The 25866-nt window shown below is 45.9% G+C and overlaps 1 protein-coding gene across 1 annotated transcript in view; it reads left to right on the plus strand.

Annotated features, from left to right (window-relative positions):
• The first annotated feature begins 1788 nt into the window (after positions 1-1788).
• BICDL1 (BICD family like cargo adaptor 1) overlaps positions 1789-25866 on the plus strand; it is a 45193-nt gene continuing 21115 nt past the window's right edge. Inside the window, exons 1-2 of the mRNA XM_062504564.1 lie at positions 1789-2124; positions 6789-7004. Coding sequence (XP_062360548.1) covers positions 1804-2124; positions 6789-7004 — 537 coding nt within the window. The 5' untranslated portion in view covers positions 1789-1803. The remainder of the gene's footprint in view (positions 2125-6788; positions 7005-25866) is intronic.

Consider the following 25866-nt stretch of genomic DNA (forward strand, 5'->3'; position numbering starts at 1 on the left):
CAGCAATGGGGTTTGTCTCAGGCTTTGTTTGGGAGATTAAAACCATCTCAGTATAATCTCTTTTTGTTTTATACACTGAAGGAAGCATTAGAGATGAAAATTAATGCCACAATAGATTTCATTAATCACACCAGGAAGCTTGGTTTGCTTTAGTAGGCACTTCCAGCAGAAGGTGCTCACAATCAATTTAAATATTAAACGCCCTCCTGTGTTTAAATAGTGATGATCAAATCTGTGCAATCACAGCTCCTCTTGGGAGGGGGCCTCTTTTAAAAGAGCCAGCATTATCCAAACCATCTCACCTTATGGTGAATCCCTCTTTCCAGCAATGTAAGCATCTGTGGACAAAGGGACTGGAAAAGTCAGTGCCTGGGGGAATTGCTGTGAGATAAAGGAGGTGTCACCTCTGGGTCACCAGTACAAAAGAAACCACAACAGTCCTAAGGGCCAACAGCTACCATGGTGGGACAGGTGCTGGCAGCACGAGGCACCAGTCTCTGCCCAGTCCTTGGAGAGTAGGTGCTCACATTACAAAAAGCAACACTGCTGTTAACTGATGCTGCCAGGAAAAAGGCCAAGGATCAACAGGTCCCCCAAGCTGGACTCTTGGGGTGTACCCCTATGAAAGGCTGAGTCCCAGTGGCAGATGGCCAGAGGGAAGTCTGCATTCCCACAATTCATGTTCTAACTGTTACGAATAATCAGCAGCTCTCCAGGGCCCTGGGTCTGACACAAGGCAGGAGCCAGCCCTGCTTGAAAACTGCATCAGTCGCCAACTGTCCCAGTCAAAAACATCCTTGGACTGATGTGCTGTGGCTGTTGCATACAGATGAACCTGGTCTAAGTGAAGGAAAGGAAAGCAAGCCCCAAGAAAGCAGCATACAAAGAAAAAAGTTGTAAAACTCATGATTCCTTTCTGCAGAATCTAGGAATCAGAAGCACAAGTTTCATTTAAAATGCTTTTGTGCAATCACTATTAAACTCTTGCTTGAAATTTAGGTATAATCAGAAACTGAGGAAATGAGATCTTAGCAAATATGACAATATACAGGTTTATGCTGCTGCATTCTGCCTCAGGCTCCCTACTGTACCAGGATCTAAGGAGGTAGAAAATCAACAAAACCAAAACTGAAACCCCAACCAGTCCTGCCCCTAATAGAGGGAATAGTGCTGGGAGCTGGACGGACTACAACTCCCAAGGTTCACTGAGGGTACCTCTAGGAGAAATGTTACCGAGAACATCCCAAACAATCTTAAATTGAAAGCAAGCCCCGGTGGCTCTTGGAAGCTGTAGTCAGCTCCCCGGGTGAACTACTGAGCACAAATATCCCGAGAGCCGCTCCGGCAACCAAAAGAGCCCCGCTAGAGCTCTGGGGGAGCGGCGGCGAGCGGGGAGAGCGCGCTGCGCCCCTCGGGGGTGCCGAGTTCCCTCCTTGGGCTTCCCCGATGTTCTGGGGGGATTTTTGGCCTGGGCCTACGGCAGAAGGGGCGAGACCTGCCCGCGGCAGCAGGGGCCAGCAGAACCCGGTTTCCCCCGCGCCAGCCGGGCGCGGTGCCGGTGGCGCCGGCGGCAGCGGCGGTGGCCAGGGCGGTGGCCGTGGCGGTGGCCGTGGCCGAGGCGGTGGCCGTGGCGGTGGCCGTGGCCGAGGCGGTGGCCGTGGCCGCGGCCGAGGCGGTGGCGATGCGCTGCCGGGGCCCGGCGCCGGGGGGCGGGGGCCGGGGGCGGCGGCGCTCCCCGCCCAGCCGCCGCAGCCGCGGGCCGGGCGCGGGGGGCGCAGCGGAGCGGCGGCGGCGCGCAGGGCCATGTCGGCGCCGTGCCTGCGCCTGCCCGCCGCCGGGTCAGCACCGGCGGAGGCGGACAGCGCCGGCGGCATGGAGCCGCCCGGGGCCGCCGCCCTGGAGCTGGCCCTGGAGGAGGAGCTGGCGCTGCTGGCCGCCGCCGGGGAGCCGCCGGAGCCGCCGCCCGCCGCCGTCGCCCGCGACCCCGAGCTCCTCTCGCTGATCCGGCAGAAGGAGAAGGACCTGGTGCTGGCGGCGCGGCTGGGCAAGGCGCTGCTGGAGCGCAACCAGGACATGAGCCGGCAGTACGAGAGGATGCACAAGGAGCTCACCGACAAGCTGGAGGTGAGGCCCCGCCGCGCTCCGCCCGGCCCCGGCCCCGGCCCCGGCCCCGGCCCCGGCCCCGGCCCCGGCCCGCGGGCTCTCCCGCCCAGCGCTGCTCCTTTCCCGGCCAGCGCCGGGGGCGGGCGGCGGACGCGGGCCCTGCCGAGCAGCCCACGGGACTCGCTGTGGCCGTGACGGGGAAGAAAGGGTCTGAGCAATGCCTGCGAGGCCTGGGGGAGGCAAAGCTGCCGCTCTCCCCCGCTCTCCTCGGCCGAGAGCCGGCGTGTGGGGCCGGGGCCGGGCTGTAGCACCGCGCTCCGGAGGACACTGGGGGGTTGTTCTGCCTCGGGACCACCTGGGAGAGATGTGCGCGGCTCATCTCGTCACAGAAATACCTCGGAAGTTAAATTTGCGCAGCAGGTACTGAGCTACAGAGCATATGTGACCCTTACGCTTAAGCTGTTGCAGCTAAGGCTTTAGGCATGGCAGGAGATAAGCCCTAATGATACGTCGCTGTTAGCTGTTTGCTCTGAAAAATGTCTACAGGTATGTGGAGAGAGCTGCTTGCCAGGAACTCGGGGGATTGAGCTATTTATTGATTTTTAAAGATAAAATACAGCTATTACAAAGAAAAAGGCTTGTGCAGGCAGCTTATTTTGGAACGACTCTCTTGCACAATTGTGAGAGAGCCACTACTGTTTAGTCTTCTTCAGAGGTATTCTTGAAATTGTATTTCTTCCAATAAGTAATACTGCTTAGAAGGCTATAAAAAAGTCTCTCTCACCTTTCTGGAGAGAGTTTGAACAGTGCTGGATTAACATTCACATTTCAAGTCACAGTCCTAGACCAGTCCTTTCTGCACAGTCCTGCATATTCCTGTATTCCTTCCGCATAGACTTAACATTTCTCAAGTTCAAAAGGATTTGTGAAATTACTGTATGCCCTTTGTTCTCCTGACAAAAATTCCTCTCTCTTATTAAACTTGTCATTTTACCCCAGCTGATCCCTTCCTCTTTGCAGGGGAATCTCTCTACCTTTGCTATTCTAATAGAAAAACACTGAAGGTGACATTTGCTCAAATTATTGCTTAGTGGTTCTGTTTATCAGATTAGAATTTCCCAGAGTATTAAAATTTGCCAGAGTGAATGCTTCCATGTTGATCTTTAAGCAAGAACAGACATATGTGGTGTTGTGCTGACATGGTTTTCTTTAGGAGTTGGAGTAGAACCTTTCCTACCATTAAAGGAAAAATGCACAAGTTTAGGTACCCACCGAGCTGCCTCTTAGGGAATTGAAGAGCCTCAAGTACCACTCACTGTTTGCAAAATGTAGAGGTGAAAAAGAGAGGGGAGAAACCATGACGTTATAGTACTTTAAATAACATCCCACAAACATTTACCTCCGCTCTCACAGGACAAATCAGAAGGTAAATGAAAAGACTGTAAACACAACCAACTGTTTGCATATTTTCATCCCATTACTATCACCCTAACTTCACAGTGGAATAACTGATTGCTATTTTCCAGGCTACCCATTTGAGAGGAGTTAGTGTTATCTACTTAAGGGTCATTTTTCTTCCCACTGGTTTGGCAAATTTAACCCAGTGCTGCTTCACACAGAAAATCAAATTTCAACATTAATCTTCTGAAACACAAGCTTGATAATCCCAGTCTCTGCAGATTAAATCTTGGCCTCCTCCTGTTGCCACTGAAGTGAATAAAATTTCACAATAAGCTTTTTTGATTTCAGAGGAGCAGAGAGGAAGGACCCACAGCTGTTCCCTCCTTCCCTATGCTGAGAACTTTCTGATGGTGACAAGAGGCAAAGTCTTAGATGAGATCCTTGGTAACAACCCAATATAATGATGTTTAAGTAGCACTTAGGAGATATTTTTTCCCCAGTCCACAGTTCAGAATTGGTTGCAAGAGCTCATTTCACAGCAGCTAAGGTACTGGTCTGTTCGTTGGGTGCTTTGCCTCAAGGTTAAATATATTCTAGTTTTGTGGGTTCATTGCTGAGGTACAGCATTCCTGCCATACACCTACTCTGGCAAACCTTTCATTTCACAGCCTGGATTTAAACTCATTTCTAATCATGGAATTGAAGTTCTGTAATAAATTCTGATATGTGATCCTAGACAGTTTTATCCTCTGTAAGGGATTAAAACAGTTAATACTGCTGTTCCTGTGACACGGAGGAGCCTGCTGTGTCCAAGCGTTTTACAGTATGAACCCTCTTTATCAGCTGGGAAACTCCCCCTTGCTTTTATCTCTTCAGATGAGGACCAGCCCAGCTCAGTTAAGTCGAAGAGAAGCTGTTTTCAGAAGAAAACATCTTCTAGAAAGCAATTCTGTGTAAAAAATCAATGAACAGCTGGTGAATGGAGAGACACTCAGGAAACAAGAAACTCCCCTTCTGAGGACAGCAGTTTGCCCTCTCAGCACTACGTGCAGAAATCTCCTCTCCAGCCCTGCAGGTGCTGGGGTGAGGGCAGGCCAGGAGAGCTGGCTGCTGGCAGAAGCAGGAGGGACCAGTCAACACATCTCATCAGGGTTATCCTCCTCTCTGCAACAGCCTCTCCGTGCCCCACTGCTCTGTTCTGGTTTCTCTGTCACAACAGAATAAACTTGATATTCTTCACCTCCTTCTAACGCCAGCCTTTGTGATGGCCATTTATGGGGGCTGTGAGTAGTGAAGATTTTCTTTTGTAGTGAAGGGCTAAAATGCTTTTTAATTGACTGGCGAGGCTTATCAGTGGCTTCTAAATCACATTTAGGTGTCTGGGGCACTTCAGCTGCAGTGCTGCTTCTCAGCAGGCTGAAGTTCCACTTTCCATTTAGAGAAGGCCCTGGATCTTTCTAAACGTTGCCTAGCAGTGAAAGAGGCAGAGCTATAAAAGACCGAATTTTCAGTTTGCTGCTGAAAGTGAAATTGTGGCTGCTCCAGCCACGCCTGGACTACAAACAAGATTTCTTTGCAATGGCTGTCATGGACCAGGTGCTAGGATCTCATGCCTACCTATTGCATTAAAATATTTATATTACTGCTTAGCTCTCATTTGCAAGAATGCTCACTCTTTTAGCATCTGAAACATGGGGAAATCCCCCATTATAGGCCACTGGTTTTAATCAGCTTTCCCTCATATTTAAGAGCTTTTCATGAAAGTCTGGAATTTGCAGAAGGATTTGGAAGGGCACAAGCAACGTGCTGCTACACAGAGCTGGAAGGAGCATAGGAAAGGATTTGGGGATGGGGTGAAGAAAGAGAAAACATGGCATCTCTGTGGCAAAAAAAAAAAGAGCAAAAAAAGGGTGGAAGATTAGCAATACACAGGCCAGAGGGCTGGAGAGGTACTGGAGGGTTGTGACATTCAGACCTGCTCAGGAAGGTGACAGGGACCCTGCCAGGGAGGCTGTGTGTCATCAGCAATAGACACCCAGGGGAAACAGCCCCCTCACAGCCTGTGTTTCTAACAAGCAATAAAAAGCACTTCACATAAATGCAGTGCAATTTTCTTTTCCTCCTAGCAGGTTTATTTTTCCCTCCTATCAGGAGTGCCATGGGAATTGTTCACCAGGGAGCTATTCACCTGGGAGAAGTAGGCAAGTGCTACCAGTGTTTGGCCTAGTGGGTTTCTGTTCTTTTCTAAGACACATTCCTTAAAGACTGGGGAATCTGATAGAGGGGAGCAGGAGAGTATTCAGGGGATCAGAGGACACCCAGCAAGGAGAGGACTCCTGTTTTCAGGTTTCCCTACTAATCCTGGGATGTGCCCATGTCCCCAATCTGTGTCTGTTCTGAAAGTAAATGTGTGTCTTCAGTCACCAGGGGAAATTCAAGCTCAGAGTTTTGGAGCAGGGATTTTTTCAAATGGGCACAACAGAAATTTGCTTTGACCTGATTTGCAGTTCTGTTTCAATCAAACCCTCATTTAACCGAACTTTTAAAACATGTAGAAGTTTCACCAGGTTTGTGCTGTCCCTCATTTTCCAGCCAATCCAGAGCAAAGCAGAGTCTCCAGAACTGAGAGTGGTTTCTAAGAAACCTGAATCCAGAATATGCAGATACATGATGTCTATAGCAACCAGTTCATTGCATCCATTGCCATTCCAGAGCGGACAAACATCAAACAATGGAGTTACTGTGCACTATCAAAGTCTCAGACAACTAATTAGGTCAGGAATAGAAGAAGCAAATGGATAGATGATTCAGCTGTTGTTCATGAGACCCATATGACAACAAGGATGCCTCATCTACATTCCTCACCAACAGTAAGGGTATACAGTTTATGTATTTTGACTATAAAGGAAATTTTAAAAGAATTACGCCATTGACCACTGAAATATTGCTTTGGAGTTAAGCTGGGCTCTGCTAAATCAATTGCTCTGTCTGACCTATATATTCCACCTATTGACATGCAGCCTACTTTACTCTTTTGGCAGTTATTTCAGTAAAAATCCGATGTGCTGAACTCCAATGGCCAAGGACAGGCCAATTGCTGGAAATGGAAAATGGCTTTAGTGCCGGTGACCTGCCCTGATGTGGAATTGCTGTCTCCATGGCATTGTCACGCTCTGGCACCATCCTCTTTCCTGCACAAGATTTTACCACTAGCACAGATGAGGAAAAGGAGACATTCACCTTTTTTTCCCTGCCTTCCTAACCTCTTCTCCCCCATCATTTAGCATCTGGAACAAGAGAAACACGAATTGCGGCGGCGATTTGAGAACAAGGAGGGAGAGTGGGAAGGAAGGGTGTCTGAACTGGAGAGCGACGTGAAGCAGCTGCAGGACGAGCTGGAGAAGCAGCAGGTGCACCTGCGCGAAGCCGACCGGGAGAAGACGCGCGCTGTCCAGGAACTCTCCGAGCAGAACCAAAGACTCCTGGACCAGCTCAGCAGGGTGAGTCAGCTGGGTGGCACAGCTGGGCACGGGACAGGGTCACAGCTCTGCTGTCATCCCCCTCTGGGACAAAGGAGTGGGAAAGCTCCCACTTGCAGGGAAACAAATGGTTCTGCCTCTGGTCATGTTACACGGGTGCCCCCATAAGACACGCTGCCTTTAAACTGATTTAGCACCTCTAAGGAGTGATGCATTTCTTTGGCAAAGCAGTTGTGTTTCTGGGTTGAGTGGTTATTTACTGCATAGGTTCTTTCAACTGTTTTTGTATCTAGAACTGATTTAGGAAATCTGCTTCTAATTTACTAATAGGCTGAACAAATGTAGCATGCGAGAAGAAGGCTAATCTGCAACAGTGGGGTGAAGGGCTTTTTGCAGGCCTCCCTTTTTTGAGATACATTGGCTGTAATGTTGTAGAATTGAACGTACCATGTCATTCTCAGATGGTGTGTCACTGCAGATAACTTTGCCATGGTTAGATGTGTGAGAACCTACTGAAATTCCTTGGAATGCCATGTTTCATCAAAGAGCTTAACTTGCCTCCGAATGAAAGAGGATTTATAGTGAGGCTGCTACAAATCAGCCTAATTGACTGAATACTTGCAACGTGAGTTTCTTTCTGACAGCAAAAGCCTTAACATTTTCTGCCTCCTTCCCCCAGAAGTTAGCCTGTCTTCTGGAATTAATAACCTTGATTTTTTTCCTCCCCACTGGACAGTTAGTACAAACCATAATTTTAATGCTTGAGAACCCATTTACTCCAGCAGCTGTAAAAAGCATCTGCTTGTTATCAGTTGCTTATTCCCAAAGTATCATAGAACAAAAACACACACACAGATTCATGCCGAAGAGGCCCATCTCATGCTGTAAGAACATCTCTCAGACTAGATTCTGTCAGAGCTGAGTCTCTGGGGCTGACACAGGGACTTTGCCTGTGAGAGGGTGGACACCTCAACCACAGCACTAGGACCAGAGGACTCTGAAGAGGGCCAAATGTACAGGTCTTCACTCAAGCTGTGTATGCAGTTGTCCTGTGCCTCTAGAGGTGAGAAGAGCTAGTCTTGGGTGTGACGCTCTGTACTGACACTAGAGGAAATCATTCCTCATTGCACTGTAGATTTCTTGGCAAGGATTAAAAAAGTCACTTATTCCAATTTGGTTAGCTGGCTTTAAAAAGAAAAAAAAAAGAAACAACAAATAGACAATCAAACAAAATCATCTCATCTTCCTTAGCTCAAGAATGTTGCTAAGTTTATCCATGTTTTTAAAGCAATATGTCCCAAGTGAGCCACAGATTTTTTGCTTTTTCTCTGGACAGAGTGTATTCCACATACACCATGGATGAGAGTTTCCACCCAAGGCTGCACAAGCCCTGTGTTGAGCCAGGTTTCTTATCCAGGGCTAAGAATGTGGCTCCCATTAGATCTGGTGACTCAATAATTTTCTGTGTTTGTGTGATTTCTATCCCTGGCTGGGGAATGTAAGATTTGTTATGGTCCCAGCATAAGCATAAACTGGAAGAACAGCCTAGAAGGTAGGAGAGGAGAACCAGACAGCTTGTTTTAGGTTTTTAAACCACATGGGATTACCCTTGTGCTACAGGAACCTCTCACAGCCAGATGCTCAGAGAGCCACTCCCCAAAGCCTCCTCAGAGGAACCACCAATTTAGGTCTACCAGCATGTGGTGTCCGAGCTGGGTTTTGCTCCCTTAACTCCCTGTTAGTGCCAGAAATGGCCTTCATTGACCCACTTCAGAACTACCACATTCAAAAATGCTGAGCATTGGTGCTGCCCTTCCCATTCCAGCCCAGCCCTGTCCCCAGCTTGGAGGACAGTTTTTCTCCAATGCAGATAAGCTCTGTTAGAGACAGAGCTGATGTTTGCCGAGGCATGATTCAGTGCTCATTGAGTTTGTCACCTGGCCAAAACTTGCCAGTAACTCAAATACAGCAGTGGGTTTAGCAAGGGTGTAAACAGTCTTCCCACAGTCAGAAAAACCTGTCCAAATTGAAAGAGAGTGAGGAACAATGTGTTGTCATTCTCAGGGCTCCAGCTGAGGCTTTTTAAATCCCAGCATTATATTAGCACTTGATTCCTAGCTGCTTAATATTCCATATTTGCTGCTCCATAGTGTATTTGCAGTCTTATTCTGAAGAGGTTACACAAGTAATCCCTGAGGCAGTGGCACTGCCTAAACCCTGCACCCATGTAGTTCTGGCTCCTCTTACCACTTAGGCTTCCAATTAATGAAAGGGATAAATAAGAGCTGTGTGGACATGCTTGCCCACAGCCATACTGCCATAGGCTGGAGTCTCTCCTGTGATCATGAAGTGAGCACTGGGAGAGGAAAAGTCCTACAAAGAGGTGCTGTTACAACTTCTGTGACCTTTAAGGTGTTGCTGGTTCTGCATTTGTGTCACGGTGGGTTATTTGGGAGCAGAGGGTTATGAGAAGTCTGGTATAAGGTGATGAAAGCCGTATTCAGAGCTTCAAGTCTGCCCCATCCAACACTCTATATCCTGCTTCACTTACAGGACACAGAGACAGGCTTCTGTCTGGTAGAGTCATTCTACACTAGTAGGTACTGGCTCCTTAAATTTGAATTTCTGCAGTTTTTAGCAATTAACACCTCGTGGCCCCATTTAACAACACTCAATCATCTCTCTCCTGGAGAAGGTATCCCTTGGCACTACACTCTGTATGTGGAATGACAGGCAGCCTCAGGAGCTGCCAGCCCTGCTTGTTTCTTCTGGATTCCCTGGGCTTCAGACTCTTTTACCTCAAAGCAGGGCAGCAGCCACCATCTCCTTCAACCTGCCTCTCCTCCTTCCTGCTGCTGCCATACTTTCACCAACTAATTAGTCTTAGGACATTTTTTTTAACCCTGCCTTCCCCAGAGATGAAAAGCCAACATACACTCACTTTATCTAAACCTGGCACAAATGCCAACCAACCAACCAAGCGCACACACACCCACACAAGGATAGCAAGCTGACCTGCAAAACTCTGTCATGCAATTAAGGCCTGGGACTGAAAAAATCCATTGTCAGTTCTAGCAAGGACTGATGAGGAAAACTCAAGGATAGGAATTTTAAGTGTGTTCCAGTATCTAAAAATTAGCCTCTTGCCTCTGTCACCAAGAGGCTAAAATAAGGTCCTTAAAATGGTTTGAGGTCTTCCAATGGGGTGGTGATATAGGAGAACTTTAAATATCTAATAATAGTAAGTAGGCTATAAGGAACTTTGCCTCCTCTTGAAATACAGCCTTTGGTTCTCTGCTTTTAGCAGAACAAAGATACTGCCTGAGGTTAGAACAGCATTAAACCGTGAGGAAAATGTGGTTGGCTGGACTGGGAGCACGTAGTGAAAGATGTGACTGAAATGCCAAAGAGCAAGTTTAAAACCTCCACAGTATTTTTTAATTTGCTACATGATGATTAAAATCCCTTCTGCACATTGCTTTGATTTCCCTCCCCCTGCCTCAGCACAGCAAAGGGTGCAGGAGCTCTCAGCGCTGTGTCCACACCAAGCTAAATGCCAGGTTTACCAAGGAGAACTGTAGAGCTCCTCATGAGCAGTGTGCCAGGGTACAAACCACTCACCAGAACTGCTCAGAGCTAAAGTATAGGAAGCAAAGAACAGTTCTGCTGAGAAAGTCGAGGCTTGGGAATTATTACATGTTCTGTTTCCAGTTCCTTCAGTCTCTCCCATCTGTTTCAATTCCCCACTAGGATTAAAAAAAAAAAAAAAAGAAAAAAGAAAAAAACACAAAAACCCACAATCCTATGCTTTCTGTGCTTTTTGTCCTTTTGTGGGGGAGTGTGTATAGGGAAAGGTCTCCTCTTCCATGTGCCCACAGCAGGTAACACAGCAAGAGTCCTCTCCCTACCTTTGTGCTTCTAGGAGTTACTAATGCAAATAATAATAACAAGCAGTCATCTTCCTATAATGAGGCAGCATATTACTACTTTGTCAGGAAGTGAATGAAAAAAGACTTCCACGCTGTTTCTGAGTGCCTTCACCAGATGGCTTTCCCACACATTTCCTGCTCCCCAGCTCTGGCTCCTGGAGCTGTTTGCTGCATGTAGCTTGGGCGAGGCTCATCCTTCCCAGTTCAGCTGGGCTTCTTTTATGAGCACATGGAGCACAGGGAGCAATTTCACAATGTCAAGCTCAGGTAGGTTTTGCAATGCAAATCTGTTTCCCGGGGCAGTGGAAGAGTGTCATCTTGCACTGCTGAAACAGCTCCTTGTGTTTAGAGAGGAGTGCTGGGCTGCTGTGGCATCTCTCAGAGGGGCTCTCAATTGCCAGCTCCTTAGATTCACTCAGCATCTAGAGCCAGCATGCCTCTACAAAGAATGAGGTGTTTCAGTCAATCCCTCTGCTACAGCAATAACAGGAGCAGCCAGCCAACAATTCTCCAAAGGAGGTATTATTTACTAACCACAAAACCCTCCTTTCAGTAGTGTTTCAGTTGAAGTTTCTCACTTCATGCTCTAACATGCAGCATGGTAGAGAACTGGCAGGCACTGGCTTTGCTTTGAAAGAAACAGGTTTTTATTTAAGAACAAGTTGACCATACTGTATTTTCCTTTCCAAATTACTTATATTTTAAAAGCATCCTTTTATGGTGAAGAACACCCAAGAGAGGCAGGTCTGTTGTCATTTATTTGAAGAGATTTTTCTGAATGGTTGGTTGCTGGGTCTATCAGCATAGGAGCAATGTTGGTTTTAAGAAATTCAGATTATTTACTGAAAAAGAAAGTTATTGGAAGAAGTTGCTGGGCAAGATGCACTGCTTTTGCTATGCCAGAGATTTGTACCAATTACACTATAAATTATGTCTTTAATTCCTTATTTTGTCTATACAGGTGCTTAATGAAAGCCTCCTTATGTTTCTTGTTTATTAAGTTGTCTCCAATAGCCCAGCAGGGTCTGTTGGGAGCTCCATCCTTAACACAAAGGCACAGGCTGAATTTAAGTCCCGCTTCAGAGGGTTTATTTTTGACCAGAAAAAGATCCTGAGTGAAGCTGGGCTAAGGAAGGGTTGCTTTGACTATCCCTACATTTTAAGATGCAGATCAGCCACTACACTGAATTATTTTTCATAAAAACTCTCCAGTTTTTTCTCTTCAAAGGGCTTAGTGGACCTATTCAGTGAGTAGTTTATAAGGAGCTCTACACTGAACTCCTCAAGCACAGGGTCCTGCATCGTAAATCTTCACCTGCATCACCACTGAGCAGTCTAAATTCAAAGGAAGGGGAGATTGCAGGAGAAAAGGCAGCACTGCTACCTGTTGAAGGGGCTGAAGTAGCTGCTTGTCATGGCAGCTTTGGTGGAGCTGCTCATTCACTGGGGGAATAATGTTTTGTGCCTGGCATAAGGCTCACTTGTGTCACACATGCTGAGGTGAGAGGAAACAGACACTAGCACCAGACAGAGCCAAACACTGATTCCAGCAAACCTCCCAGTAACCTCATTCCCCAGCTCCCCACCCCTCTGGAGCATCAGCAGATCCTCACACCACATAGCCAGATCCGTGATCACCCAGGGAATACTAATGAGAAAGGCTCCTACTCTCCAGTTGCTTCTCCTGTAGCAGAGAGCACTTGTTAATAATTCAGCTTTATGCCACATCAGGCCTGGAGTGCTGAGGCTTTCCATGCTAAAACTGTAAATATAGGACGTGACTGCAGCTGTGTGTTATCGCCTGCAGAGTCCTTCAATGAAGTGATTCAGTGCCCTAGAAGGTAATGGAGAAACACCTTGAGGTCACTGCGGAGTGGCACTTACCCACCATCCCTCAGGGAGAGCAAGGAGAAAGGCTCAACCCTCTGCTGAGAGTCAGTCCAAGCCTGCAGCACCTGTTAACCCCATTTTAGGACACACAGAGCTTTGGGACCCAACAGGAATAGGGCCATCCAGACATCAAAGCCATAGGGCCATCAAAGAATGAATCCAGAAAGTGCCAAAGAAGTAAACATGAGGGGGAGCATCCCTACAGAATTTGTCCAAGGATTTTGCACACATTCATCTCATGAAAGATTTTTACCCTTGAGTCCTTTGGTTTTAAGTGCTGGTGAGCACTGAGGGAATGGGCAGAAAGAGAATGGGCTGTAGTGATGGGACAAGGGGGAAGGGGGACAAATTAAAAGAAGGGAAATTTAGGCTAAACATTAGAAAAAAATTATCTGCTGTGAGAGTGCTGGGACAGTGAAACAGGTTGCCTAGGGAGGACGTGGCTGTCCCAACCCTGGCAGTGTTCAAAACCATGTTAGATGGGGCTTGGAACAAGCTGGTCTAGTGGGAAAATTCCCTGCCTGTGGCAGGGGGAGTTGGGACTAGATGATCTGTAAGGTCTATTCTAATCCCTTAACATTTAATGCTTCTATGAAAGCTGTGCATGGAATAAAATAGGGGCTAATGAGCAGCAAAGCACTCCTTAGGAAAAGAATTAGACTACTATTAAGGTTAAAAAAAAAAAAAAGTTACTGTTGAGGCAGTGGAACTACACAAATCGCTGCTCCTGGGCAAGAGGATGGCATCCCTGGGTCCCAGGGGCTGGGTGGGACCCTCATCCTCCTCTGGGGCATGGAGCATCCCCTCCATCCCCGGGAACCCCTCGCTGGTTGCTGGATGACAGCACAGCATGTCCCAGCTGGTGATGTTGCTGTGGCAAGCGGCTGCGGTTTCTGTGCCCGTACCTCCACGGCAGTCGGGGACACGCGCTGGTGACGTCCACCCGTCCGCCACCCCCGTGCGCTCGGCTCGCTGCCACCTCGTGTTCCCACGTCCCCCTGCATCCCCGCGGGCCCCTCCGCACCTCTCCTCCTCCACACCTCTCCTCCTCTGCTCCCGGCAGTTACACCCCCTCCCCAAAATCGCGCTGGAGCTGTACCAGCCCAAGGCAGCCTGTTGTCCGTACCATCCACAATGAGCCTGCTGGGGGACAGGTAAACATTTTCTATCCTGGGTGGAAAGAGCTCCTTGAGAGCCGATCGGCGAGCCCGCGTAGGGTGACCCCACCAGGGTTTGGCACAGAGCGTCTCCCGGGGGTGCAGCTCGGGACGCGGCACCAGAGAAATGATTGTGTGCCCGAGCCACTGAGCCTCCAGGCTGTGCACGGCTCACCTTCCACCCTCAGAGCTCGTGGTGCCTGGATGGAGCGGCAGAGGCTGCCCCAGGAGACATCACAGAGCCACACCTCGTGTCCCACCATCACCCCCCATCACTGCCCTGCACATCCGCAGGAGTGTGTGTCCAGAGTACTCTCTTGGACAGATACACGGAGGTGTAAAGCCCCTGGTAGTCAGCCATACACTGTTCTTCCCTGCACTTCAGCTGAGCCCTGCTCGTAGCTCAGCTTTCTCCTCCAGCAAGTGGTCCTAGAAGAGGTTTCAAAAGTTTGTGCAAGGCTTCTGTCTTGAGACATCAGCAGCACCACTAATCTGTGAACATCTGAAAGCCAGAATCCAACATAAAACTGAGGCTGAACTTGTTGTGGCGTAAGAAGATAAAATTCTGAATGAGTTCTTTCCTCCCCTCTTGCCCTGCACTAAAAATTTTGAGTGGCTATTCTGTTTACGTCCAGGTTGTTTATTTGAATTGTTTTATCATGCAGTAGCTCAGAGGCAGGGACACATGGGCAGAAGAAATTTTTTCAAAATATTTCTGCTTATTCACACTTGCTGTAAACACTTCCTTCGGGAGACTGTAGAAAGTAGGACACAGAAGGTGTTTGTATCCAGCCACTGCATTACTAGCTAGAATCAAACAGGATTGAAAGCTTTGCAAATAGCTACATTAAAAAAAAATTTAAAAAACACCCAAAGAAACACACAAAAAACCCCAATAAAAATAAGAAAAAAAACCCAATTAAAAGCATTTGATCTTTAAAGGCCCATTCTGGGTTATAAACTTTGCATACCTTATAATGAAAGTCTTCAATTTCCTTATTTTTTCAAGCAGGTTTGCTTTTTCTAAATGCAATTTAGTAGACAATAGCTCAAGGTGGGGGGGGGTTCTTCCCCCCCTTCTACACGGAGGGGGTTTTGCCAGCTGTATTGGGTGCTCTGATTACCCATGAAATCAGAGGCCTCTTGCAAACAGCCTAGAGCTTAACCACCATTTTGTTTAGAATGGCATTTAGCAGAACCCAGTTTATTTTGAGCAGAGATACAGGACCAGCAGGACACTTGTTGATTTTGGGTAGCCACAATGCTATACAGAGCTGGCTCATGCTTGGCAGTACCACCACAGGGATGGGAAATGCCTCCTCAGATAGGAACACAGCAGTATCCAGAAGCAAGGATACAACAAGAAACAATTGACAGATGAGGATGTAACTCAAGGGACCTGCATATCCGAGCCACTGGAGTAAAAGGCAGCTCATAAGCAGCCCAAGAGAGCATTTACTTTGGAGGAGATGCAGGCTGGCCTCACCATCTCAGTAGTTACCCTTTTGCAGAAGTTCAGTTCTTCTGTAGATGCCAAGACCTGCAACAGATTTCCATCATGCATGGAATCCCTGTCAGTGTTTGAGGAGGGACTGCAGAAGTCAGAAGTGTTGGGAGCAATTCCATTAACTGTTCTCATCCTTTGCTAACTATTCTTCCCTGGAAGGTTCTAATATTAATGCATAGAAAGAACATTTTTAAGAGAAAAGACTGCTTGGATAGTTTCAGCTGGGTCATGACTCTACCAAGATTAGCACAGTTAATGCAGATGTGTCATACATGTAGAGCATTCACAGAACAGTTACAAGATCTGCAGATGTTTGTGTAACTAAAGCATTCAGCTCATTGGATTTGCCCTTTGTATGGAATCCTTCAGTTCCTTTGCACTTCAGTGCACCAAGATAACAAAACTTAACCTTGTGATTGCTTTTTTCTCTACATCCTTTAACGTCTGCTCCTGAATCCACTTCCAGACTTGGCACAGTTTTGTGGTGACAGGGGTGCTCTTAGAAAGCTGTTCCATTTGACAGCTATTTAGGCTGAGCTGTTTCTGGTTACTTGTTGAACAAAGCACCGTTGTACTTGGCTCTCTACAAGCTCATATCCAGGAAAATGAAAGTCTTCTACAATTCAGGTGTAGACCTGTATATTTGTCATTCATAGCAGGACCATTAGACAGGTACAAACCTTAAGACTTGCTGGAAGGAAGGTTCTGTATTTATGGATGGGATCCATAGTCCCAATTGCTTTTGCAGGTGAAATGTTTCAGGACAAAAACACCCACAAATTTCAAGAGAAAGGCACCTTTTGGGGAAGTGCCTAAAGAAGTGTCCTTTGTTTCTTTACTTGGTTAGCAAGGATTGGCATAGATTGTATTGGAACACCAGGAAACTGAGGCACTGACAGACTAGGCAGTAATTGTCAATGTAAACCAATAAACAAGACCCTAGTGAATGAAAAATCTCCTCTCCACTCTGGCAGAGTACACAAGAGTTTGAGCTTTTGTCTTGATTTTAGAGAACAGGGATGAACTGGGGTGGGGCTTTTTGCTTGTTTTTAAGGTTTGGAGTAAGAATTTAGTGCTGTGTCCCACACTGACAGCATGACATGGTAAAGGTAGTGCTCAGACATCACTCCCTGAATGAGTATAAGCTTTATTCTTCATGTCCCTTACATAAATGGCAAGACATATAAATTGCAGGATAAGAATTTGACTGATACAAAAAAAAAAAAAACAAAAAAACAAAAAAAACCCAACCAAACAAAAAAACCCCAAACAGCTCTAAGTTTGGCTGAGTAGAAGAAATGGCCCAGAGACTCTACAAAGTCTCCATCAAAGGAAACTTTTGGGAAGTTGCCAAGTGCACATCAGTCAGGGAGGGTTGGCCAATTTTTGCACTGGTATGAGAAGAACCAGGCAAAAAGTTAAGTCTGAAAGAGACCTTCTGAGGTTTCCCTTTTGTGCAGGCAAGGGTTTGACTAACATTAGGTCATGTCTTCCTCCTATTTATGAATACTAAAGAATGAGGCAGAGAAGCCTGAGGGAGTACTCACAAGGAGTGAGTGATCTCAAAGGCTTTGGAACTGACTTGTATTTTAACTCCATATGGACATAAAGTAATGAAAGGGTGAAAATGTAAATCAGGGCATTATTCAAAATGCTTGACTAGACTCATATTTTGTGGGAGTCATATTTTTCAACAGATGTATGTTTAGAAGCCAAATGAGAAAGCCTGGAATGACCATGTTTGTTCAAAAGAGATTGTTGGTAGAATGTAACAGTGTGATATTTATCTAAATAACATCTATTGATCAGCTATGAAGTTGCACAGGGATTTGCCAACTCAAATTATTCCTGTTGGTTTGCCTCTCTTCCAGAGAGATTTATTTCCCTAGGCTTTACTTGATGTAGTACTTCACTTTGGCTCAAGTTCTCCTTAAGTGTTGCACTGCTTAGTCTTTATTTCCCTCTCCACCTTAGAACAAGGTGGAGACTCTTAGTGAAGTCTAACTCATAAATATTTAAAGCTTTAAGGGGTCCAGGCAAATGCTTATGAAATTGATGATTTCATTAATGCCATCTATTCCTCAGGCCTTTCTGTGCCTGAGGCACTGCTGCCATGGGCACAGGCAGAGCTGCAGACAAGGAGGGGTCTCCTAGGCTTGGGCTGCTTTATGAGCAGAAGCTGCAGTAAAGCAGTTCAGGCATTATCCAATCCAGCAGCTCAGTTAATCTCTGCTTACCCAGATTAACTCTGGCATCACGAGACACAGCCCCTCAGCTGCAGGCTGGTTCCCAGCATTTCCCACCTTTCAAAGGAGTTATTTGCATCAGGAATTCAAGACTTGGGAAATTCCTTCTGTCTTCCCATCTTGCTTAATCCTCCATCAAGAGACAGTAGCAGAGACTAAGAAGGTCAAACTGGGGGAAGAGGGAAGGAGACAGGCAGCTTTCTCCCTCGGTGCATGTTGCTGCCTCACCTCAGCACAGGAAGGGAAGATTTGCCCAGTGTGGGACAGCTCCAGATCACACAACTTTAGTGCTCCTGTCCCAGACACAGGCCTCCTCCAACAATCTCTGACCCTTTTCATGGCCAGAGAACACCCTGCCAAGAAAATGCTGTGTGAAATCAACAGTGCAGAAGCTTTTCCAAGCATGAACTTGTTCAAACGAAGATATTAAGTCTCTGGTTTCTTTTAAACTCTCTAACCAGAGCTATAAACCACCCCAGGTCAGGGAAAGTGGCAAAATTGACCTAAATGCCTGTCTAGACCCACATACCAAGTAGGCTGTGATGCTAACCCTGCCCACAGCTCAGTGAATGTGACACAAGGACCAGGTGTCTGTAGTGCAGCTGGCCTCACCCTGCAGGGTGGAGGAATGAGCTGGCTGTCTGCAAAGCACACACACCTCCATGCCTGTGAGTACCTGGACACCACCACCTTCACTCTTCCCTCTCCTCACAACACTTGGCATCCCAGACCTCTGCATGAGCAAAGACACCTGTGAGTACTTCAAGCACACGGAGTGGACAGTTTTCATTAAACTTCTGTCAGACCAAAATGGCTTCTTTACACTGTTTACCCTTGGATATGTTCTGCTGATGCCACAGAGTGCAGGTGGCTGGACAGGGAACTCACAGAACTGCAAAAGCCTTGTCTGCCCACCGACAATGCCTTGGAGTGGCTACCTAGAACAGAAGCTGGACAAGATTAAGAGAATAAGAGTAGGTATTTTTAAAGGCTTTCAAAGCTACACCTTGGACAGTCAGAAGCCTCCCAGAGGCTACACCCAAGATGGACAATGGTCTTGAGTTTTTCAGGCAATTATAAGTTTGGTCCATTTGCATATCAGGGCTTAAGCCTCCAATTACAGCTTCAGGTAATGAAGTCCAGTTCCCCCAGTTTGCTCCCCTTCAGTTCACTTTTGTTTATACTTTTTAGGGCCTGAGGCTGTAGGGTATCCTTGAGTTTTAGGCTTAGAGGAATTGTTTCGTCTGACCAAAATGTGAAGACAGTAGTTAACACTTTATATGGAGTTTAGACTTATGCACTAATGCAGTACAGGAATTGAAAAACATAAAAGCTAAAATTTTAAGGCATCACCCACAGCACTGGATGAGGCCACCACAGGATAAAAGGAAAAACGAAAGCCAAGCTGCTTGTGCTTTAATTTCACAGAGGCATTTTTTGCATGTGTACCAGCCTTCCATATTCATCACAGAAGAGGTAGTACTTCAAAGGCACTCAAATAATCACTTCTTGGTGCATTCCACAAGCATCGTTAGGCAAATGTCCATAAATATCCTTCTCACATATCTTGTTTCACTCAGATTATCCTTGTCTCCTTGGCAACTGTCAGATTATACATAATGCTAGCAGGGATTAGCCCCAATGAGCCTTATAACCCTGGTGTAAATTCCAACTCTGTGAGGGGACCTGGCCAAAACACTCCTTTCCTGGTAATGTTTAATTGTTGCCATAAACAATAGTAAATCCTAGACCCTTTCAGCAAACCTGAGTAAGGGTGAAAAATCAATAGAGAGCTTTTTAACTGGTAGTATTTGTCTTGTCCTCCAAATAAATAATTTTGAGACATGGATATACTTGGTGTTTCGCAGCTTGACACATAAAGCTATATTTTGAATCAGTACTTGAGAGAAAGCTTGTGCTGAAAACTTGGCTCTAATATCTTTTATCTCCTTGTCCCTTGTTGTCAATGGGATCACACTGGGAAATTCCAAATTACTGCAAGAACTTAACAAAATTATGCTACACTTTAACCTATTAATATCTGAAAGCTACCTGGGGTTCAGATCATCACTTGGCACTGACATGAGTTATACTGAGACTTTCTGCCTCTGAGCAAGCAGCTCTGGGTTGCTCCCTGGTGCCCCACTGCTCAGGCAGACATGACCAAAGCATCAAGTTAAGGAGCTTCAACACTTGCATGAAGCTTGGCTCTACACCACATGATATGTGGGTCTATTGAGGAAAAAGTCAGTTGTCTCATGTGGCATCCTGGGCACCTAAAGCCAGCTTTTGCCATGTTGTGTGGCACTGACATAAGACCTGTCTCCACACAGGAGATGCAGAGAGTGCCAATGCATGGAGCTAAGCAGCCCTGCATTACATACAAGTGTCAAGAGTTGAAGATCTAAGTGATAAAAGACTACTTGTGCTGCAGTAGGGACATGGTTAAACCACTTGTTCCTCTTTCAGTCCACTCAGTTCTTCATAACTTTCCAAACTGGGGATACCAAAAAATATCTTTAGTCAGAACCAAGGAAAGGAGGCTGAAATCAGCACCAGTCTCAGGAACAAAACCAAATCCAGACATACTACAGCAGAAATCCTAGTGCTTCTGTAATTAAACAAACAAATCTCTGGCACAGCATTGTGTCTAAAAATGAATTCAGCCATGTGCCATGGCAGATATCTCTTAGACTAATCAACTAGAGAGAGCTGAGAGGGGAGGGCAAAAAACATTCCAGGAGGCAGATCACCAAACAGCCAAGCCAAGGGGTGATGGGGAAAGCAGTGCAGGCAGGGCAGTGACAGGCAGAAGAAAACCCAAGTCCTGGCACAAGTTGGTTAACAGGGATGCAACCTGATTTTTTGGCATGCTTGTGCGGACCTGTTTGCTCCCCAGCCATCTGCCAGCTCCAGCATGTACCTCTCTGCATTCAAGACTTGCAAGGAGGGGAAAAAGGGATCAGTGGCTTAAGGCAGGTGATTTTTAGCACAGATAGGATAAAAGCACTCCTAACTCACTCACATGTCTGTGTACTAAGCAGCACCATTTTAGACACTCCAGCACACAGCAGGTGCTCAGGAGATTTAGTACAGCTACCACTGGCTTGTGCACATAGAGAAATTCAGCTACAGCAGCAGGAGTAATAAAAACTGCTGAGAGCTGAATACCACAGTCTCCTCTGTCGCTGGTCACCTTACTCTTGATTTCAGCCAGCAAGAGGAAGAGAAAGTTAATCATTTATTTGCAGTAAAGATAGGGAAGATCCCAGTTTAAAATCCTACAGTAGCAGCAGAAGCAGACTAGATCAGCCCACAGCCAAGTGCAGGAGAATGCACACATACTCAGGCAAGGCAGCCCTCCCTGCTGAAGATAAATGAACATACCTGGAAAGCAATGAATGTTGCCATAGGTAAAATAGGAGCATGCTCAAAAAGGGCTTTGAAAATGAAGCGCATTCCCAACAGTAATTTGTCAGGGAGTCTTTGAAGCTGAAGAACAGCCACACCACTTTTGTTGGGTTTTTCTTGTTGCACTTTACAGCTGGTCTCCTGTTCCCTTCTTTGGCCCTAGGTAGGGCCAAAAGGCACATCATTGGTACTGACTTCTGCTTAGAAGCACCGAAGCCAAAAGCAACAGTATTTTCCCTAAAGGGCAGCTGTAGGTCTTCACTCTGTCCCTCCAAGACAAATCACTGAGGGTGAACGGGGAGCTTTGGTGAAGGAGGGAAGCGTGCTTCTTACCAGCCAAAGCCTCTGCTGTGAAACCCTCACAGGGAAAAAGAGATATTTTCTCAGCATCAAACACAGGACAAAGCTGCTAATTCTGTCTGTGCAGAGTTTCCCAGTCTAAGACCTTGAGTAGTGCTTACAGGTGCTGGTTTGCAGGCAGCCCCACACCTGGGCTGTGGGTCGGTCCCAGACCTGCCTGGCACCTGCTCCAGCTCAGCCCAGGCTTGCTGAGAGCTGGCTGTGTCTGCATGGAGTCAGCTGTCAAAAAGCAACATCCTCTGTGCCAAAAAAACACAGCTTGAGTGACTCTTATCCCTCTAAGCAGCCTCTTAGACAGTGGGGGAAAGGGCTTTCAGTTGAGTGACACCTGACCTGGATCTGCAAAACCTTGGCTACAGGTACAAGCCTGAGTCTAACACGTTTGTGCCAAAGTGGCTGCCCACGGCCAAGCACAGCTTTTGTAACACTTACAGTGGACTCTTTCCCAGGCAGTTACTCTAACAGAGCTGCTGGGATGTTGCTACAGTAGGTTTTTCTTGCTCTGATAACACTGGACTTCTTTTCTGTCAGAAAAACAGCTGCATTCATGAAAGGTTTGTGACTGAGGCATCTTCCCCCCATACAGGACCATCCATCCTTTCCCTTGATATTCAGATACACTAAAGCCTGAAACTCATACAGAGAGGGGCCCTTTCCAGTCCCTGATAAAGATTCCTCTGCATGTTTGTGATTTGGCAGAGTATAGTATATTTTATACACCATCCCATGGCATGTGCTGCACCCACTTTGTTTTTCAGCTACGTTTCCTCTCCACATCTACTTGCTTTATTTTTTATTTCCAAGTACATATTTTTGTAGGGCTTAAAGTACCAAAACACCAGCAAGTTTGCTAAAAGCTAGTATTTAAATAAAATCCATGCAAGAGGTTTTTAAAAGTAAGACTGTAGGAGGACAAAGATGCAAGGAGAGATCCATATTTCCAGACTCTCCCCTCATCCAGACTGCCCACATCTACAGCCATGCAGTCTCTCCAGAGGAGCACCTCACCTGCCAGGCTGGCACATGCATGAGATCTGGCCACTTGCAGAATTACTCAGAAGTTTCCCAAAAGCTGGGTGACAGAAAATTTCAGAAAATTTATCTTCAGCTTTGAATACACCTGCTGTGAATTTAGGCTCTGCCTCACACTAGAAATTGCTACTGCATATTTGCCCCTGCATACTGCTGGGGAGGTGCAGACTGCTCTGAAGGCCAAGCCCTGCCCTGAGGATCTGGGAATTAAAGACCTAATGCCCTCAGTGTTTACATCTGTGCACTGCACAGAAGGTGAACGTGCTGTGTTCCAGCATCTGCTGCACCTGCATCCACAGGCTCAACCTGGGTGGAAACAGAGCAAAGCTGGGCTAAAAGGAGACAGAATTCCCGTACTTATTACCCATGTTAATGCACTAAATATAGATTCAGCTTCAACAGATCAAAGTGCTCAGATGTTATTACTAACACATTGTAATTATCTTTTGTCAGCAATCACCAGGAGCAAGGTCTGCCTCATGCTCAAAGTCTGCTCCAAAGACCTTATGCTCTAAACAGATCTTTTCATGATGCCAAGAGGGAGAACAATTCAGATATAGCTGGAGGCTGCCAAAGTACAGGAAGAAGCACTGCTAAGTTAAATGGTATCTCTCTAGAAGCTTTTTGACTGCAGGTATTCAGCACAGTTCTTTTGTGTTTAGGAGAGATCAAATACTAGCTGACCAAGAAATATTTTCAAGTAAAATGTTACCTAACAGCTCCAGAACAATCTTTTATGAAAACAGATTTGTACCTTTTTATTTAAGTGTTGGAATGCGACATGCTACCATATGAGTTTCTGGGTTTGGGTTTTTTTCCAGAACTTTGTGATGGACTTGCTCATTTTTATGGCATTCACTTTCCATTTATGATGCTATTGCACCTATCCGTGGTTAAAACATTTAGTAAAGAGGAAAGTTTAATGGAATAATTTGAAGCTGTAGCTTTCATCCTGGCCAATATTTACTATAGGGCTTGCCTTTCCTTATTTTTCCACAGAAAGCAGCCACAAGTTCTACTGTATTTGCCATAAGAAATCAGCCTTCAGCACAAAACATTTTGCTTTAGTTAAGCCAGGTTCCAAAAAACCACTTCTTAGCTCTTCTTCCTCTCACTTTTGAAACAAATTTATGATGTTGTAAAGGAAATGAGCAAACACATGAGCACCGATTTTAAGAAAAAGCCTGATAGAAATTATTTGGAATCAAACTTTGCAGGGATTTAAAAGCTAATAGAACATATCCAGGTCAATCTACCATAAAATTTAAATATACATTTGAGATTATGTTTTCTCTCTTCCTGTCTGAAGGCTTCCTGAGAGAGTTTAATGTATTTTAAACCTACTACTTGAATTTTGTCCCATCACTCACTCATATGTGGGAATGGACACCACTATTTTCATGCATTCAGATGTGTTTGTAACTGCAGGTTGGAGCATCAAATCTACACATACTGGGAAACTTTTGGCTTGTATTTACTACTATTAAACCCTAAAACAGTGTATTGTGAGCTTAACAGGATGTAGACATGAAAATTACAAGGGCAGACAGAGCTGCTGTTCTTCCATCACATATTAGACATCCCCAACAGAACTCAGTTAATTTGTCTTGAAATAAAGGGGAGAAAGTGCTTAAAGCCAGAGCAAGAGACTGTAAGAAGCTTAATTATTGTCTCTTTCTTCCAGGCACAACCATTTGAGTTTGAACACCTCCAGGTTTAAGATCTTAAGACTAAAATGGTCTCCAAAAAAAAAAAAAAGTCAAGAAGGGAGATTGGCTGTCCTGACTTCAGGCTATCATGGAAAGACAGCAAAGTTTCTCAGAGCAGGAGGGAATGTTACATTTCTTTGTCTCCACCATTGTAACCTTTTTCTTAATTTTTCAAGGGGTTTTAATGACTGAGTTAAGTATTCAGGCTTCCAGTTCAGTTATTTCCAAACTAGTCAGGTACTTTGTATTTCAGCATCCTCTCATCTGACCCACATTTTTGGTTCACTAGAAAGTTACTGGAAGAAATATTTTTCAGCCTTTAGTTCATGTAGCAAAGACAGACTGAGCTCCAGCAAATCTGGATTAGAAACCCACATCAAAGGTAATTGCCAAAGTGGTCTATCAAGATAAAATATGCCTTTTCCAGGGGGGAAAAAAGACTTATTAGTGGAAATTAAATATTAGAAATGCATTAGAAGTTATCTAGGAGAGCAGACCACAGAGCTTACTGATGCAAAACATGAGCTGTTCAGCTTCCAAACTGTACCATTCCCTCTGCTAGTCCAGTACAAAACTTCAGGCACTACATTCTTGCACAGGCACAAGGGGACCAACAAATTTTTTAACCTGAAGGTCCCAGACCCCCTTACAACAAGGGCCAGGCTGTGCTGCAGTGAATTAACGTGGTGGCTCCTCTGAGCTCCACCAGGCTTGATTATTGCAGCCTTTCTGCTTCCATGTGCAAATAGGTAACAAATGCTTCACTCCAGGTGATGTGCAGCATCCCTGCAGATCTAGACGAGCCTGCAGGTGTTACAGGCTGTTACCCTAATCCTCTCACCATCCAGGAGCCACACACCTACCAACAAGCCCAGCTCTCTGTGCAGAGCCCCACAGACACAATGCAGAGCTGTCTAATCTCCCACACTTCTTCTGAAAAGCAGGATTTGCACACTGAGAGCAAGAGCCACTTCGTGCACTACTTAGCATGGTGTGTCCTCCAGGCACACTTTGTCCTCTGAATTATCTCTAGTGCTAATTTATTGCAGCATTCAAAGCATCGTGCCTCCTGCAGTCCCTCCCACAGGAAGCTGGCTGACTCATTTTTCCACACACTTTATTTTCCTCTCCACAAGAGCTGAATGTTTAGGTCAAGAATTAAAAAAAAAAAAAAAAAAAAAAGGCTCGTGTTTAAACACCTCCTAGAACAGCCCACAGTCACTTGTGAAGCCCTTTCTTTCATTCAAACATGGACCTGGAGGTGTTAGACCCAGGTAGAGTTACCCCCACATGGCACCCAACTGCCCTTGCTTCTGTTGTAAACAGCAGTTCCTAATCCTGTAAACTGATTTAGCCCCACCTAATGGTTTTTGGCCTCAATCAGACAGCTATCTGAACACTTAATGAAAGACAAGATGAAGGCCACCATTTTGCATTCATCCCCCTAAGCTCTTTCCCAAAGAATTCAGATGCTTGCCTTGCACACTGGTTCTGATATATTACCTAACCTTAAAGGAAGGGAAAAAAAGAACTACATTGCCAGGAAAACCCCATCTACTATTTCACACTTTGCTTAGCGATGCAGCAAAAGTCCACTGTCTTTGTTAAAAGGGCTTTTCAAGGACACTTAAAAATAAAAATT

The sequence above is a fragment of the Cinclus cinclus genome, chromosome 17, assembly GCF_963662255.1.
Source record: "Cinclus cinclus chromosome 17, bCinCin1.1, whole genome shotgun sequence".
Taxonomy (NCBI): domain Eukaryota; kingdom Metazoa; phylum Chordata; class Aves; order Passeriformes; family Cinclidae; genus Cinclus; species Cinclus cinclus.